Source organism: Lentinus tigrinus (genome assembly GCF_003813185.1).
Source record: "Lentinus tigrinus ALCF2SS1-7 unplaced genomic scaffold L226scaffold_7, whole genome shotgun sequence".
Taxonomy (NCBI): Eukaryota; Fungi; Basidiomycota; class Agaricomycetes; order Polyporales; family Polyporaceae; genus Lentinus; species Lentinus tigrinus.
In genome coordinates this window covers 1,473,073-1,488,474 of record NW_027137916.1, presented here as the reverse complement: position 1 = coordinate 1,488,474, position 15,402 = coordinate 1,473,073, and the positions used below count along the sequence as shown (strand labels likewise).

Below are 15,402 nucleotides of genomic sequence, written 5' to 3'. Positions count from 1 at the left end.
CAGACTGACTGGTACGGTGCATAGATACAGCGATCCTATAACGCATAAGGTACGAGAGGGCATGGAATACAAGAGCGGATACGCGACACAAGTACACGAACAGATCCCGACGACAAACGGAGAGACAGGACAAGAACGATTACACGGTGGTCCGGGGACGAGCGGATTCGAAAGCGAGAACAGAAGCATAATGACGAGAACAGGAGGCAGATGAACGACGAGAAGACGAGATGCGCGGGAGGGAATAGATACCGACACAACTTGCGGTAGCGAAGGCGGGGATATCAGAAGACAGACGGGGAGGCCGAGACCGGACACTCAGCGCTCAGTTCTGGAGGAACCACGCCCCGTCGCCCAATCCCATCATCGCGGCGAGGCATTCGTCACCCATCATGCCCGTAACATCGCCGCCACCCATGGGGCCGTTGAGGAATCCCCCGGTATCTGTGGACGCAAACAGCTGCTCCCATGAAACGCTGGGGTCGGGGAGCATACCGGCTGCGGAAAGCTGCGCAGCGGCCTTCGAGACATCCACATCGGGAGAGTAGATGTCACCAAGGCTTAGGGCAGGATCCTGCTCAGGGTACACGGTAGGAGACGTAGCCGTGTCCGATATGCTCGTCGGAGAAATGGGCACCTGCTCGGTCTTGACTTGGGCGGTGGACTGACTCGCCGCGGCGCGCTTCCTCTCGGCGACGCGTGTGAGGTGCGGCTCCATGAGCTGCTTCACGAAGCGAGCGTACAGCTGAGTGTTGTGACGCTCGTCGAGGGAGAACTTGTCCGACGTCCAAGTGTCGAACAGGCGCTTCACAAGGTCGACGATGCGCTCCTCTTGTTGAAGGTCGAGGAAGGCATTGTACTCGGGTCGCAGACACTAAGCCGCGAGGTCAGCTTCAGGTCGGAATAGCCGCTGGAAGACTTGACGGACGCACCTTGAGAAGGACCACCGCCGCAAATGCAGAGTGGACATACACAAGCTCCGGGAAATAGGGTACGAACCCGCTCGGCACGAAGCCCTCGATCATAAGCTTCACGAGACTGGTGGCGGCTTGCACGCACTAGAACCGTCAATGAGTTAGCCGAATCTAGTCGCGGATGAGAGAGACATGACGCACGCCTGCGAAAAGCTCGCTCGGATTCATCGCCTTCTGCTTCGACAGCAGCTGCATGCCGCAGCAGCAAATCACGAGACGGCAGTAGTAGTACACGCTGGCCGCCACGGTGGTTAGCAGCCGAGCAGGCGCCACTAGAACGGGGACGGGAGCTCACCAGTTCACCAACGTGATTTCCATCACAATAGCAGGATCTGCGGCGAGGCGACCGATGTGTCAGCGGGGAAGCGGATGCAGACCTGCACGGCCCATAGACGGACCTGGGGATTCCTTCTCGCCCTTGTGTCGCTCATCGATGCTGTTCTTCCATGCCATGAGCTCATCATCGTATGCTCTGTAGAGCGCAGCGAAGTCAATGTCCTGCAAGCAGCGAAGCACGATGATGTCAGACACCGTAGCCGCAAAAGGATACATGAAACTCACGTCGATGGATTCCACCGAGCTTGTCCCAAAGGCCGGGTTAACCGTGCCGACAAACCGCGACATGATGATGAGCAGCTCGGTGAGGCTCGTCAGGTAGCCGTCGCACTGATTGTGGTACTTGTGGTTGCGCAACCATGAGGCGGCGTCGCGGAGGGTCTAAGTGAACAGTAGGTCAGTCCCAAGCACTCCAGGCGGCACCGGCGGCGTCGACGACACTCACCGCGTCTTCTTGAACCATCCAGGCCTTGCCAGACTGTATGCTGAGACACCGGTCCATGATGAAGCACATGAGCCACATGCGTGTACGGTTATGGCTTTCGCGCTCCGCTCGTTCATCGGAGAATTTGTCGGGAATACGACTAAGGTTGAGCTCGGTAGCAAGTCTACACCATGCGCAGAGGTATTGATTAGCACACGACGGTGAAATAGTCACGACATTCGGTGACTGACCGGAAAGCGATGCCAGTATAACACCACGCACGGTCCTCCTCCCAGCGGCGTGCGGGTGGGTTGTATACGCTCCATAGAGCGAATGCTTGACACATCTCCACGGTCTTCCATCCATCGATGACAGCGTTGGCAGCAGCGGCCTTGGCGAAGTGAACGGCCATGCCGTGGATGTGAGGCTTCTCCTTGTAGTAGCGCGAAGCGACAGTGCAAACTGAATCGCGTTAGTTGACCGTCGGAGTTAGCCTATTGGCGGGCCGCTACTCACTAATAGTGAAGAGGAACGGGCAACGTGCGAGCACAGAGGCTGGACTGTGGATGTTCTCATCGAGAATGGGAATGATGGGCTAGAAGGAGCGTTAGTGCGGGATTTACCACGATATGAGGTCTGATATAGCTTACATTGATCCATTTATAGTGGCTATCGTTCATCAGCATGAAATGCATGTGTTAGCTTGGCAGTTTACACATGATGGGAGAACGAACGTACATCTCAAACAGAACGGTGACATCGTCTGGCGTGATCAATCCGGAGAGCAGAATGTCCGGAGGGCTTTGACGCTCGACGATCAAACGGCGCAGCTGTAGGTTGTTTTGTGGGCCTAATGTCGAAGGTTGAGCACTGTATACAAGGACGCTCGAAGACAACCCGACTTCACTCACCAGGGAGAAAGAACATGTCTCCTGCGACACCCGCATCCGTGGCTGAGTCCTTGCCGCTTGACTCGGACGCACTGCTGTCAACAGGCTTCGTACTCGAGCCCCTATTCTGTAACGCCGCGACGGCCATAATACCTGTTGGAGCCCCGACTTCCAGGATGCTATCCATGGCATGCGACTGCTCGTTCTTCGGCGAGGCACCCCGCTTCGGGCTGACCAGCCCTTCCGGCATCTCCTCGTCGCTGACCGAGTCGTCCTCGGACATCACATCCTCAAGGGCAGAGATGTCGAACTTGGTGCGGCCGTCACCCATGAACCGTTGTCCCGATTGTTGGGCGGCACGCTCGAGGTATGTGAGGACGTCCCGGTAGTCAGCGCGCTCCTTTTGGGTCAGCGGGAGTCGGGCTGGGACTAGCGTGAGCGGTGTCGCCATCGTGGGACCTGGGTTGACCCTGTTCAAGAGATTGTCGATCATCGCATCCTTCTCGCGGATTTGCTGCCGCAAGACCATCCGCACGCTGTGCAACCTGTAAGTACAACGGGTCACTGCGATGCGCTGGGCACGTACCCGGGCGCGCGAGGCTTCCGTCCGGGAAAGACGCACTCGTACCCGCCGGTAACACACCGGGAGCATACCTCGTCGTCGGGCTGGTTGAAAGTGCACTTCATCTGAGAGGGGAGAGCATATGGTCAACGTCCGTGCGTCACCGGGGACGCGCGCGGTGAAAATACCTTGAGACGCCTACATCGGGCGCATGCGCCAGTGCGCTTAGCTGCCCCTTGACGGCCGCGTGGTCTGCGATCGGGCCCACCAGCAGTGCTGCCACCATTCATCGCACCACCCTGTTGCGTGTATTGATCGATGTTGAACTGCGAAGGGTCCTGCAGAATGTGACTGTAGTCTGCACTGAGCGCCGTCGGGTACTGGTTAGCCTCCGTCTTAACCGGTGGAAGGTAGCCTGTGTGGGTCCAGCGGAACGTCAGTATGCGCTCTTCGAGCCTTGTTCCGACACGTAGCACCAGGCGCGAAAACTCACCGCCATCGACATACGGTCCAGGCATCGAGTGCGCTGCATGTCAAATCTTAATTAGCTTATCGAGCGGACGGAAATTCTTGGCAGCTCACCCTGGTGTGCTTGTTGCATCATCCACTGCTCCTGGTGGCTAGAGCCCATGTTGTGCATGCCGAAGTAGTCGACTGGGGAGTTGCCTCCTGCATTGGAGGGCGTTGAGGTCGGAGATGGAACATGCACCGAGGGGCCATGCGGAGGCGGGATCGGTCCTGCGAGATCGGGATACGGAGTATGCTGGAGCATCTGCCAGTTGGGTGGTGGATGCGCGTACGAGTCGTCCGGGAGGCGCGATCGCGGGTCCATGGTGCGCGGGTCGTCGTGGTAGTGGTAGCCTGCGCCGTACATCCCGGGGAACCGCTGTGAGGAGATGGCGGAGACTGAACGGGGGGCAAGATGTGCGGCGGGTGTCGAACCGGAGCCTACATGTGCACCATTAATATGCGAAGCTTCTTCTCAGCGCGCGACACTCCCGAGGCAGGTTCTTTCCCGCGCGGACGAATCGAAGCTCGCTGGCCGTGTGCCGGCTCGGGAGAGTCGATTGATTGTCTCAAACGGGCAGAATTGGCAAGGGCCTAATGACAACCTGGGAGGATTACGTTAGAGTTCGTGGTGTGAATTCCAGGTCCACGCCGCGCGCTGAGAGAGTTCCGAGAGGAGATCCTCACCTGCGGTCAAGCCTGGACGTGTCCAGGGGGCGCTCTCTTCAGGGAAAGACCGACAAGACGTGGGTTAGCTTGCTTCTCGAATCGTTGATTGTGCGGGTAAGTTGGGCGCACATGGAGTCTGAACCAATCGCCCTTCGCCAAACGTCTCCCCAGGACGCCCGTGGAAGGCCATCGGAGGCACATGTCGATGCTTCTATGACGAATTGGCGCGATAAGTCCTGAACGAGCCTTGGATTGACCGGCCAGACTTGCGACCCTCATCGCAAAAACACTCAAGCGCAAGAAAAAGACCTAAGCGGTACTGAAGGGCTCGGAAGATTCCCAACCCTTCCCGAGAGTAGGCGTCAATCACGCTCAGCGCGGGATGCTGATTGCACGAAAGAATTCAGTAGGCGGAACCTAGTAGTTGGAGACTATGGGTGGACTCGTGTTACCTTCGTTCCAAACCCACATTGGCATATTCACATATGACCAGAGATGACCATGGTCATGACGCGGCACCCTTCAGTAGCGTCATTCATGAAGAGTGCATTCGCACTCGCACACTGGGACGAGTTCCCGTTGTACAGCTGTGTCCAACGGGCGTTTCGGGGATCGGGCATAGGTAATCGATCGTAAAAGCATCTAGATAAGTAGCAGAAGTGAGCGGAGGGAGGAACGCGTGGATCAGCACGTCCGAGAGAGGGAGCGCCGGACGAGGCGCGCATATTGCTTCCGTCTTCATTGCGCGGAGAGCCGTGTTGCCGCAACTGGGCGGTCCATGAACTCGCGGCAGAAGATGGCTTTGAATGAGCGCGTCAGAGAACATCAGGAGGGCCATCCTTAACCCAGCTCAGGGGTCATACCCCTGCAGACTTGCGTCAGGCCACAGAAGTAGGTCAGGGCGAATGACGGGAGTGGGAGTATATGTCTTCACTCACCGAGCTCTGTACGGTTTCCCACGAGATATACCTACGGGGAGACTCCACGCAAGGCGTGCGATATACTCCACTGAGTAACGATGGGGGTAAGGAGCATTTAGGATGTACAAGTGGGGGAACACTCACCCTCAGCCCATGCGCGTCATATTAACGGTATCCAATGCGAGGAGTACTCCCGCAGCTCATTGCCGGGCATGTGTCGAACCAACTGGCGGAGTTTAGCGACCAGCGGCAGAGACGCAGTTGGTTCGAAGATGGGAGGATCGATATACCGCAAGCTGAGCATTCGCCTACATGCTTGCGGCGCTAATACACGGTGATATGACTTCTCGGGGTTTGTAGCGCGAGCCTCCGGTCACGGCATCGGGCGAAGCTGTACCTGTGGGCGAATATGTGCTGTATGTGACGCTGGTTAGTATGTTCTTGATTGCTGTCTTTGTCGATCTGATGATACCAGACCGACGGATGCGCGATGATTTGCGACAGCTGGTGCGTACCTTCCGCCGGCATGCCCTGGACGTTGACGCGTTCTCGTGCTTCTCCCCGTGAGCAATCGGAGACTGAGCTGAGTTGCGTTCCTTGCACGCATGGTGCACAAGATTTGTAGTAGAACGTTTCCCCCGTTGTGTCGGAGAAGTTGCTGGGCGAGAACTTCTGGACGATGGATCGCGATCTGCGGTCGGAGACAACAGCGGACGTAAAGAGTACTTCTCGTTCCGATGCGAGGCGGGTACAGTAGACAATTAGTAGGCTTGGTGCCCACAACAAGAGGGAGTGTCATCTCGCAAGTTGTGACCCGGTGTCGATTCAACCTGGACTAAGATGGTATGATCTATTAGTATTCTTGATCTTGCGAAGTCTGTGACGCACCTGCCGCCCAGTCTCCGCCCTAGAAGACCTTATATTCTGCACGGATATGAAATCACAGCACTCTGTGCGATGAAAAGGCAGAATGAGAGAGTCCAAGAGACGATGTAAATCGTGGTTGGCACGATGCATCATGCAGCAGCTGTTTGCATGGACCGACTCAGATAAGATTAGATTGGGCGTCTAAAGCCGATCATTATGAGTCTGATTTTCTGGCCCATTTACGAAGCTCTACGTCCTTCTTCCACCTCCCGTCCTACAAAGCCTACAATGTCTGCCGCTGTCGAGGTCAAACCCGCTGTGGACGTGAAGATGGAGGAGACGACGCACACCGGGGAGGACGAAGAGGCGAAAAAATTGAGGGCTGCCCGCCAAGGTATAGCACCCATGTCACCGCACGCAAAGCAGTGGACTGACAGAGTATTCCGCTCGACAGTCGAGTTCTACTTCGCGGATTCGAACCTTCCCTTTGACAAGTGCGCATGCATACGATATGGCTATTGCGGCTGATGCTGACGTTCAGGCTGCAGGTTCATGTGGACATTACACACAGCAAACCCCGAACACTGGGTGCCTGTCAAAACTGTCGCGTCGTTCAAGCGCATGCGCGAGTTCCAAGTACTGGGAGAGGAGTGGGTGGCGGATGCTCTCCGGAAGAGCGAGGAGCTGGAAGTGGACGAGGCGGGCGCGAACGTGCGCCGGCGGACAGAGGTGCAGCCTCCGAAGGGTCAGTTCGAGCGGAGTATCTACGCGGTGCGTGAAGCTGGATGCTGGTGTGTTCCAAGGAGATTCATGAGGCATCCAGAAAGGGTTTGGTGCGGAGGAGCCCACGCTGCAGAAGAGGCTCGAGGAGTTTTTCAACAAGTACGGCAAGACGAATGCTGTACGTATGAGGAGGGTGGACGGAACGAAGGAGTTCAAGGTGTGTCCAGTCTCTTGCTATGGCTAATCAGCAATCCCCCAACACTATGCATCCAGGGCTCCGTCTTCGTGGAGTTCGCCGACTTCAAGTCAGTGGGCGCGTTCCTCAACGCTGACCCCAAGCCGACATGGGACGGCAAGGAGCTTCTTATCATGTCAAAGTAAGTGATCTACGGTATCTCTTGTCCGTTCCCAGTTCATCCCAAACCCAAAGAGAGGCCTACTGTGATATGAAGATCAAGGAGAAGGGTCTCACAGGTAAGGCGGCCGACCTCCGGAAGCGGGACATCGCCGGCAGCGGCAGGAAGGGCTTCAACGCGTTCAAGGAGATGGCGGAGCAAGAGAAGGGCTCCAAGAAGGGCAAGGGTAAAGATGAGCCGAAGGGGAAGCCTGAGGTCTACCTCGAGTTCCTGGGCAACCGAATCCTCGTCCACGAGGAGGACGGCGGCAGTGTCAAACCGGAAGACGTGCCTGTCGTAAAGGGTGCTTCTCTCAAGTTTGAGGGTGCTGGCGAGGACGTCAGCTTTGACGAGATCAAGGTTCGTATAGTTGCTCATCTCTTCTGAAGTCCCATGTTCTGACAGGGAGCACAGGGTACGCTGAAGGAGCGCTTCGCTCGTGCTCCGTTCGTTAAGTACACGAAGGGCGAGAGTTCAGGCCTCGTTGGCTTCGACAAGGTCCTGACAGAAGACGACATCGCTTACGTCCGGGAGAACTTGAAAACTCTCAGCGGGAAGGAGGTCACATGGAATGTCCCAGACGGTCAGTAGTCGCCTCTTTTCTTCTTTTCTCTTTCTAACATGTTTCACCTCCTGCGTCCAACAGAGGAGACAGAACGGGCCTTCCAGCTAGAACGCGCCGCGTCTGCCGCTAAGCGCGTCCTTTCCTTCGCCCAGAACCGCGATTCGCGCAGCGGCGGCAGGGGAGGCCGTGGTGGTCGCGGCGGGCGCGGTGGTCGCGGTGGGCGAGGCGGTCGTGGCGGCGGTCGCGGAGGTGCGAGGAACGGTGGGGACCGGAACGCGGAGAAGACAACCGCCAGCGGTGACGCTGCGGCCGGCGGCGAGCAGACGGGCGAGAAGCGCAAACGCGCCGTGGAGCCCGACGGCGGTCCGAACGTAGGCATCCGTGGTCAGGGTGTGCCCCTCATCGGGTCGGCGTCGACGAAGAAGGTGAAGACAGAGGGGGACGCTGCATCATAGCAGCCGTACCGAGTACGCGCCCACCACATCGCTACGCCTTCCTTTCCTCTAGGTCTCACGAGTCGTCTCGCGACTCGGCCGTCGAGCGGGACGGCGAGTCAAGCCAAAATATGTCGTCAAGGCAGAAGCTGGACTGTTCTGTAGTTGTATCCTATGGTAACTATTTGCCTTTGTATCCATGCTTCGTTTACGTTCTTTCGCTACAGCTTTCTGCTGCGATATAGTGCGATGTCTGCCATGTAGTCGATGTTACACAGTGTTCGTCGACGATCACTATCAACCGTGTGCCCACATGGCTCCCTCGACGTGCAAGATACGTACGGGCGAACGGTAGGTGCTGGTACCGGGACGCTGTGCGTAATACTGCGCGGCTCTGACACTGACAGCTGCATCCTGCTCGTGTGGTCTTCCCGCGATCCTCTCGGCATTCGTGGTGCCGATACCTCTCTTGTGGGCAGGTACGGCAACACTGCGATATGACAGAATCTAATCGTCGCGATACGCTCGTACCTGCCCGCTGGGAAAAGGACCGCGTCTCTCCCTCGATTCTGTACGTCATCCCGTAGCGCTGTCCTCTTCAATATTATGTGTGTCGTGCTCACTCTCCCCACAGCCACTATGCGCTTCAGGACCTATCAATTGTCCCGATGAGATGGAGCGCCTCCCTCGGCACCTGTCCTTGGCGGCTGCTCTGCCCAATACCTATCGTGTGGCTGCGCAGCGTTCATGCTCCAGCATAACGGTTGCTGAGCCACCCGTGCTGACATGCAAATCCCAGTTCATCTACTACTAATCGAACGAATTCCTATGGAACTTCAAGCTTCAAGGGGCGGACCAAGGCGGACCAGCGGGGATTCACCTATCTGTTGAGTTCGGGCTTCTGTGCTATTCTCGGCTTCCCGAAGTGCGAGCACAACATCTAGAGGACGCGATCGCCGCTCCGAGTCGGGGCGGCTGTTTGGTCGGCGGCCACATCGAGGAATTCTCTGTTCGAGCTTCGCTAACAGATCCTCAGCTTGTTTGAGGTCAGATGTTGATGGAGATGTTCGTACCTCTTCTGTTACTCCCAACCAGGACCCTGAGTCGTTCTGCAGGCTTCAGCTTTCCACATCAAACATTCCCGTCCCCGTCAGCAGTCATCTCCTCGTTATATGCTCGTTGTCCCCGACATCACTGGTCACAGGATCGACGGGTCGCTCACGAGTGAGCGGAAGTCCTACGGGAGAACCTCGGCAGGAGGGGCGTCAGAAGGTCAAACGTCTCGAACGCGACATCATATGCTGTAGTCGTGACCAGGCCTGACTCTTTGCAGTATAAAGTCTCGCTGCTCGCGCACCTCGCGAGTGAGTACGCTGCTCCGGAGAATCTAAGGTTCAGCTAACATGCACGTACAGGTAGCTGCGGTCGTACTTGCGGCGATTTCTCTCCTCGCCATGTCGGGCGTGGGTGCCGTACCTGCTCCAGAAACTTCGGCGAAGAGAATCGTCATCCCGAATGACCATCCCCTTATTCACTTCCATGGTCGGTGGGACTCGTCTCCTGGGACCTGGTGGTAGGGAAGTCTGTAGCCGAGGCGAACCACACTTCACTGACATGTCGAGATCCGCAGGGCTGGTTCTGGGTTCAAGCTTCACGTCGAGAACCTATCTTCCCTAACATTGAACCTTGGCCCGCACACGACTTCTCCCCTGGCCTCGGTCGGAGTCTCTCTGGACTACGGGCCCTTCTACACAGTGAACGTCACGGAAGGTTCGAATGAGATACCCCTCGGTGCCATTGAGTCGGAGCAAAAGAGGTCGAGCAACAAGTCGAGAAGCGTAGTGCGCATAAACGTCGAGGGCTGGCAGAACAACCGTATCAACCTCGAGACCATTGGGCTTAACAAGGTCCGCTTCTTCCCTATCCATGACTGTGCGACTTCTGCTGACGTTCTTTTGGACATTCGTCAGGGTGCCAAGCTGCTCCCATACACGCCGTCAAAGCTCGCATTCCAGTTCATCGGCGACTCACTTTCAGCTGTGAGTGCAACTCCATGCCACTCAGCTATTACGAATTTGCTAAATCGCTGATGTTGGGGGTTGGCGGCGGCTCTCAGGGCCAATACCTCCCTCTAGGCGTCGACCAGGCTTGGCCTTTCTTGACGGGGGAGTACTTCAAGGCGGAGCACAACATCAATGCTCAACCTGGCGCAGCCCTCAAAGTCTGTCTCTGCGCATCTCTCCGTTGATAGGTCTCATCGTGCCGCACAGGACATCGTATCCTACGGTAACCAACACGGTGTCTCCTACCAATACTTCAAAGTATGTGACGCTAGATGACCATACACTTTTGTTCACTGCTCAGTTGTGGCGCGTCACAGACAGAAGATACGGGATACTACTACACCAGTGACCACAACTATACGACTCCTTGGAATTTTCTGCGCGATCATCCCGCGCCCACGCACCTCGTAATCCACATCGGGTGAGTGCATGCAGCGTAATGGTGATATAGGCACTCAATCTTCCCCAAACTTACCGTCAGTGCAAACGATGCGTCGCAGAATGTCACGGCAGATGACTTCGTCCAGGTACGCAGGACGTTTTGCCATGTGTGATCGGTTTGTTGATGCTTGGTTCTTCGCCACTAGACCTTCACCATGTTCCTGAGTCGCCTCCGTGGACTGTACCATGTACAGCCCTTCTTCATCTTCACCCCAGTGCGTAACCTGTGGTCTTTCTTGCCTGCGTTGCGGGGGCTCAACTAGGGACCGTACGTACAGTGGGGCTGGCCGAGCGCGGACGGGTCGATCAGCTACTACTACGAAGGGCAATATGAGCGTATCGTTCAGCAGAGGTGTGTCGCAGTGAACTTATGCCTCATGCCTTGCACCGTTATTGACCATACACCGTTTCAGACGCGTCCTCGGTGATCAGAACACCTTCCTCGTAAACACAACCGGGTGGGTAACTTGGCAAGATGTTTTCCCTGAGTGAGTTCTAGTGTGTTACTGCATTCTACATATACTCATTGAAGGTTGGTAGTAACCAGCATCCAAATGTTGCCGGACATCAGAAGATCGCAAGGTTGTTCGAGCAATGGCTGGAGGATTGGGGGCTTCGTCCAAAATCGCGATGGGCAACTCCTGTCTTAACCTGATGTCCTATCATGCTCTAAAGTTCACCGCAGTACCTGCCCTGTACAACTTAGAATAAGTGCTAGTGCTAGTCAATTGATCATGTTTCCGGATGGTATGGGGACGAACCAAAAAGCAAATCAAAGATGGACATTTAGGGAGTCGAACCCTAGACCTCACGCATGCGAAGCGTGCGCGCTACCACTGTGCCAAATGCCCGACGAAGATTCTTGACCGATATCACCCAGTCTGCTGGCGCCACATAGCCTCTACTTGCAGGTTGCTAAATACGATCGTGAAACTTATGGCTTTCATCTGACTGCTGGCCTCTAGGATGACTTACAGGCGATCAATATGCGACATACTACCAGACCTCATCCATGATATTGTTCCGTACTTGAATCCGGAATACTGCGATACCAAGGAGGAGACCGTCTGTGCCAGATATGTTCTCCTGCGATGCGCTCTCACATGCAAGGACTTCACCACACCTGCCCTCAATGTCCTTTGGCGCTCTCTCCCAAGCGACAAGCCCTTGGTCAACCTGCTATCTACCCTTGGAGTTGTGCAGTCGCTGATAGCTGAGCGGGGTGACCTGAATGGTGTCGCTGTAAGTGCTCGAACTGCGCTCGCAACGCAGTCAGAATCGCAGCTGACACAGACATGCAGGAATACCGCTCCCAAGACGATCCGCGTACTCATCCGCAGTGGGAGCACTTCAAGGGTCGCGTCTCACAAGTGCATGCGATCACGCTTGATCCATTTTCCACGCGACCATCCGTCTGGACCAAACTTGTCCCTCTACTGCGAGGTGAGCCGGTACTTCCAGCACTCCGCAGAGTTGTGCTCGGACATCAGAGTACAGGCTTGACTTTCCAATACATGGACGGACTACACTATGGGCACCACGTGCATGGATGTGGTGTTTTACAACTAATTACCCCTTCAGTACGTCACTTATCCCTGTTGGTCCGAGCCATGCGCCGCCGTTCGGCCACACTGCCAGTGCGAGAGGTTTTGCGAGAGGCGTGTACACTGGCTCCTGACCTGGAGTCTTTGTATATCTCTAGCTTCATTGGGGTCAGCTTGGAAGCCCTCCAAAACCACAGACGGCTACGTACTGTCGATATCGAGTACAACGATGTGCCCGATTATGGGCTCGAGCCTCTCTGCAACCTTCCGCACCTCGAATCCCTATCCTTGGTTGTCAACACAGCCTCCACAGCTCCCCTCACAATGAACTACGTCCGAGTGCTGGTACTCAGAGGCTTTCTGATAGACACCGAAGCCTTCCTCGATCGTGTACGGTTACCTCAGCTTCGCTCGTTGTGCATCGCCGCAGCGGAGGAGCACCCTGCACACCTTATCCAGCACAGTGCCAATACCTTTCGAGTACTTTCGAACAAGTACGCCCATTTGACTGAACTTCGTGTCGAGTGGCGTAAATCAACCGCTGTCCAAGACCGAGGTCCCGTCCCCACTCTGGCGGGGGCCCTCTGCGCAGTGATTGAGCCTCTGCACGAGCTGCATGAGCTGCGCGATGCCACCCTGCATTTCCACGGCTTCTGCTTTGCATACAGCTCTTCAGACATTCAGTCCCTGGCCGAATCATGGCCGAGCCTGGAGAGTTTCCATCTGGAGTTCGTCACGCTGGAGCAACGACGCGCGGGATTTGAGTCCCTCTTGCACTTTGCGCGCAACTGTCCCCGCCTTCGTGCGCTACGCCTCCCGGACATGGAACTCACGAAGGATGCCTTCGACGAGATCGCATACCCCAAGAAGCCGCATCCGCTACGAGAGTTGAATGTCGCACGGGTCACGTTCCCTGAGGGGAACGATCTCTCTTGGGAGATGATCCAGTTGGCGCAGAGGGTGTTCCCACATGCTGGCTCCCCGGTATCGGTGTAGTAGAGCAGGTGGCCTCTTTGAACTACTGCATTCTTCCGGTGAGCTACCTCAGATCTATCATACGCGAATCGAATATCGAAAGCTGACATTGTGTGGCTCATGTTTATCTTCGCAGGCAGAAGATTCAGCTGTCGGCGCGAAAATCCAGGATTCCGCCAGGCGACTCATTACCCCTGCTATACTGTAGAAATTGCCCGATCCAAGTGATTGATGTGCTATGTTGTATCGGTCTCATCGTGCGCGAATCGCCTCAGTTCCCCTCAGTGATGTCGCATTCAGCCTGACAGCTCCGAGACGGACGTGTTCCGGATCCCCGCCGGCGTGACTCATGCAACGAATTCGAGTTTTCTTCTGCCACCCCTCCGTACACATTTCATGTAGCTTCTGTTGTCATGTACCAGCAATTTTCATGCTTCTCTTGGTAGTAGCGCGGTCACTGTTGGCGCTGTGGCTTGGCGGGGCATGATTGTGACGCGTGACTCAAACGTTTGAACGGCCACTGTGTCTCCTGTTCTTCTCCCACCATCACCCTAACCTGTAGCCCTGTACAAACGCGTACATCTACTCTTAATGGCTCCATTGATGACCCATGGATATTTCCTGCTCTGCGACCGTCCCCGACAAACCTGGGGGCTTCCGTGAGTCCGTCACTCGTCTCTGACGTCAACAGTAGCACATACTAATCTTTGCATAACGTTACTCTAACGTCGACTAGCATTGAGCACATATTCATAGTTGCATCGTGACTTCAAGACATAGGTCTGCTGCCGCTAAAGCTTGCTGAAGTGCAACGAAGAGATCGGTCCGTCGGCCCGATCTCGTTCATAAATGATTGGCCCTCAGCTGCAACTCAGCTGCACCGTATACGCGATGCTACCGCTGCTGTGTATCGACTCCTACTAGTCGTCCAACGTGTCCATTCCTGTCAAGTTCTAGTCGGCATGAGGCTACAGCCCAGCATGGCTTGCAAGGTCCGAAAGACCTCACCGCAGCGCCAATTGGACATGCGGAGAGCCGACGGCGGTGAGTCGTGCATACGATGATATCTGCTCGACGGAACGTGTTCAGGTTCGCTGATATCCGACGATCCGGCATTGCGATACATCCTGATACAGAACAGATGATGGATTGCGCTCGATGGAAGTCGGGTGTACCGTGACAGGACCCGACGTGACTTCCACGCCGGCGACTCCCTGCACCTCGAGGCTGCCGTATGTCTGCGGCTTCTCCCGCGCCTCCACCTCCCAATGCCCGCCCCCTGCCGCAAGGCGCAATGACGATGTACGATGGGCGATGGGCGATGGGCGATGGGCGATCGTGGACGATGCTTATTTCTAATCGCTTCTTTCCGTGCATTTAGGACAATCTCGATTCATTTCCCTGCCGACTTGCATGCTCACTCCTCGCTGTTAAACCACAACGTGTTGCATGCGCCAACACCATCTTAACAACGACGCCTCGGACACTTCAGTCCTAGTTCTCCCGCCCTTCCGAACACGCCGCCTCGGTCGTGGAAGTGCACCGTGCGGTCCGGATGGCGAATACGCCCAGCGCTATCGCGCCGAATGTCCACTCAATGGTGCGGTCACGGTGAGTACATTCCGCCCCTCGGAACCTCGCATACCGACCGTGGTCGGTCTGGGACGAGACGACGCGGGCACCAGAGTACTCCAGAGGGCCGCATGGCGGGCCTCCGGGGCACGTTGCGATCGCATTGCCGGCTTCTCCATACCACAGCCGGAGATCTCCTGATCTTGACCCCCATCCATGATCCATCTGAACAGTCGCGACTCGCTACCAACCTTCTGTTCAAGTTTTTCTGTTCCGTGACTGTCTTCATGGCGAACTGCGGCGGCATGCCTCCAGGCGTTCGCTGAGTGACGGCGGATGAATACCTCTGATGCTCGATACGCGACTGCTGATATCGTCCAGAGGTATCTCGCCAGTGAGCGTATAGTGCCTTGGAACGTGCACGCAGATCTATCGTCTTGGCTTGCCTGCTCCGCTCGAGTGTGGGCGGGCGAAAGTGACGCGGGAGACTCTTTCCGAACGGGTAAAGTCCACTCCCAGGCGTGTTCTTGCGGACTCTCAC

At 56.1% G+C, this 15,402-nt stretch overlaps 4 protein-coding genes and 1 non-coding gene across 5 annotated transcripts; 3 read left to right on the top strand and 2 right to left on the bottom strand.

Moving 5' to 3' along the window:
- Positions 1-325: 325 nt before the first annotated feature.
- Positions 326-3,958, bottom strand: L226DRAFT_459877 (uncharacterized protein; the record flags this gene model as incomplete). Its single annotated transcript, XM_067675552.1, has 16 exons — positions 326-874; positions 933-1,058; positions 1,116-1,209; positions 1,270-1,306; positions 1,373-1,472; positions 1,536-1,691; positions 1,756-1,918; positions 1,986-2,196; positions 2,251-2,329; positions 2,385-2,403; positions 2,473-2,584; positions 2,646-3,160; positions 3,211-3,311; positions 3,375-3,601; positions 3,680-3,712; positions 3,769-3,958. 16 exons carry the CDS (start codon positions 3,956-3,958, stop codon positions 326-328), a joined length of 2,712 nt encoding a protein of 903 aa, XP_067537881.1.
- A 2,521-nt stretch (positions 3,959-6,479) lies between these two features.
- L226DRAFT_459989 (uncharacterized protein) lies at positions 6,480-8,287 on the top strand (the record flags this gene model as incomplete). Its single annotated transcript, XM_067675561.1, has 8 exons — positions 6,480-6,543; positions 6,604-6,643; positions 6,698-6,920; positions 6,973-7,089; positions 7,146-7,249; positions 7,303-7,627; positions 7,682-7,850; positions 7,914-8,287. 8 exons carry the CDS (start codon positions 6,480-6,482, stop codon positions 8,285-8,287), a joined length of 1,416 nt encoding a protein of 471 aa, XP_067537880.1.
- A 1,433-nt stretch (positions 8,288-9,720) lies between these two features.
- On the top strand, positions 9,721-11,425 carry L226DRAFT_459346 (SGNH hydrolase; the record flags this gene model as incomplete). The annotated part of the gene is made up of 11 exons (XM_067675508.1): positions 9,721-9,839; positions 9,897-10,173; positions 10,237-10,305; positions 10,383-10,487; positions 10,537-10,587; positions 10,647-10,750; positions 10,811-10,856; positions 10,917-10,985; positions 11,049-11,122; positions 11,184-11,258; positions 11,311-11,425. The coding sequence occupies 11 exons, from the start codon at positions 9,721-9,723 to the stop codon at positions 11,423-11,425; spliced, it is 1,104 nt and encodes a 367-aa protein (XP_067537879.1).
- A 124-nt stretch (positions 11,426-11,549) lies between these two features.
- Positions 11,550-11,621, bottom strand: L226DRAFT_t77. The gene has a single exon. It is a non-coding gene; the product is annotated as a tRNA-Ala (tRNA).
- Positions 11,622-11,699: 78 nt separating this feature from the next.
- Positions 11,700-13,771, top strand: L226DRAFT_533305 (uncharacterized protein). The gene is made up of 3 exons (XM_067680429.1): positions 11,700-12,012; positions 12,072-13,348; positions 13,426-13,771. Exons 1-2 carry the CDS (start codon positions 11,737-11,739, stop codon positions 13,308-13,310), a joined length of 1,515 nt encoding a protein of 504 aa, XP_067537878.1. The 5' UTR covers positions 11,700-11,736; the 3' UTR covers positions 13,311-13,348; positions 13,426-13,771.
- Positions 13,772-15,402: the final 1,631 nt, after the last annotated feature.

Coding starts and splice junctions, on each gene's coding strand:
- L226DRAFT_533305 (XM_067680429.1), top strand. CDS start 11,737: ATGACTTACAGGCGATCAATATGCGACATACTACCAGACCTCATCCAT. Junction 12,013..12,071: donor GTGACCTGAATGGTGTCGCT/GTAAGTGCTCGA, acceptor ACAGACATGCAG/GAATACCGCTCCCAAGACGA.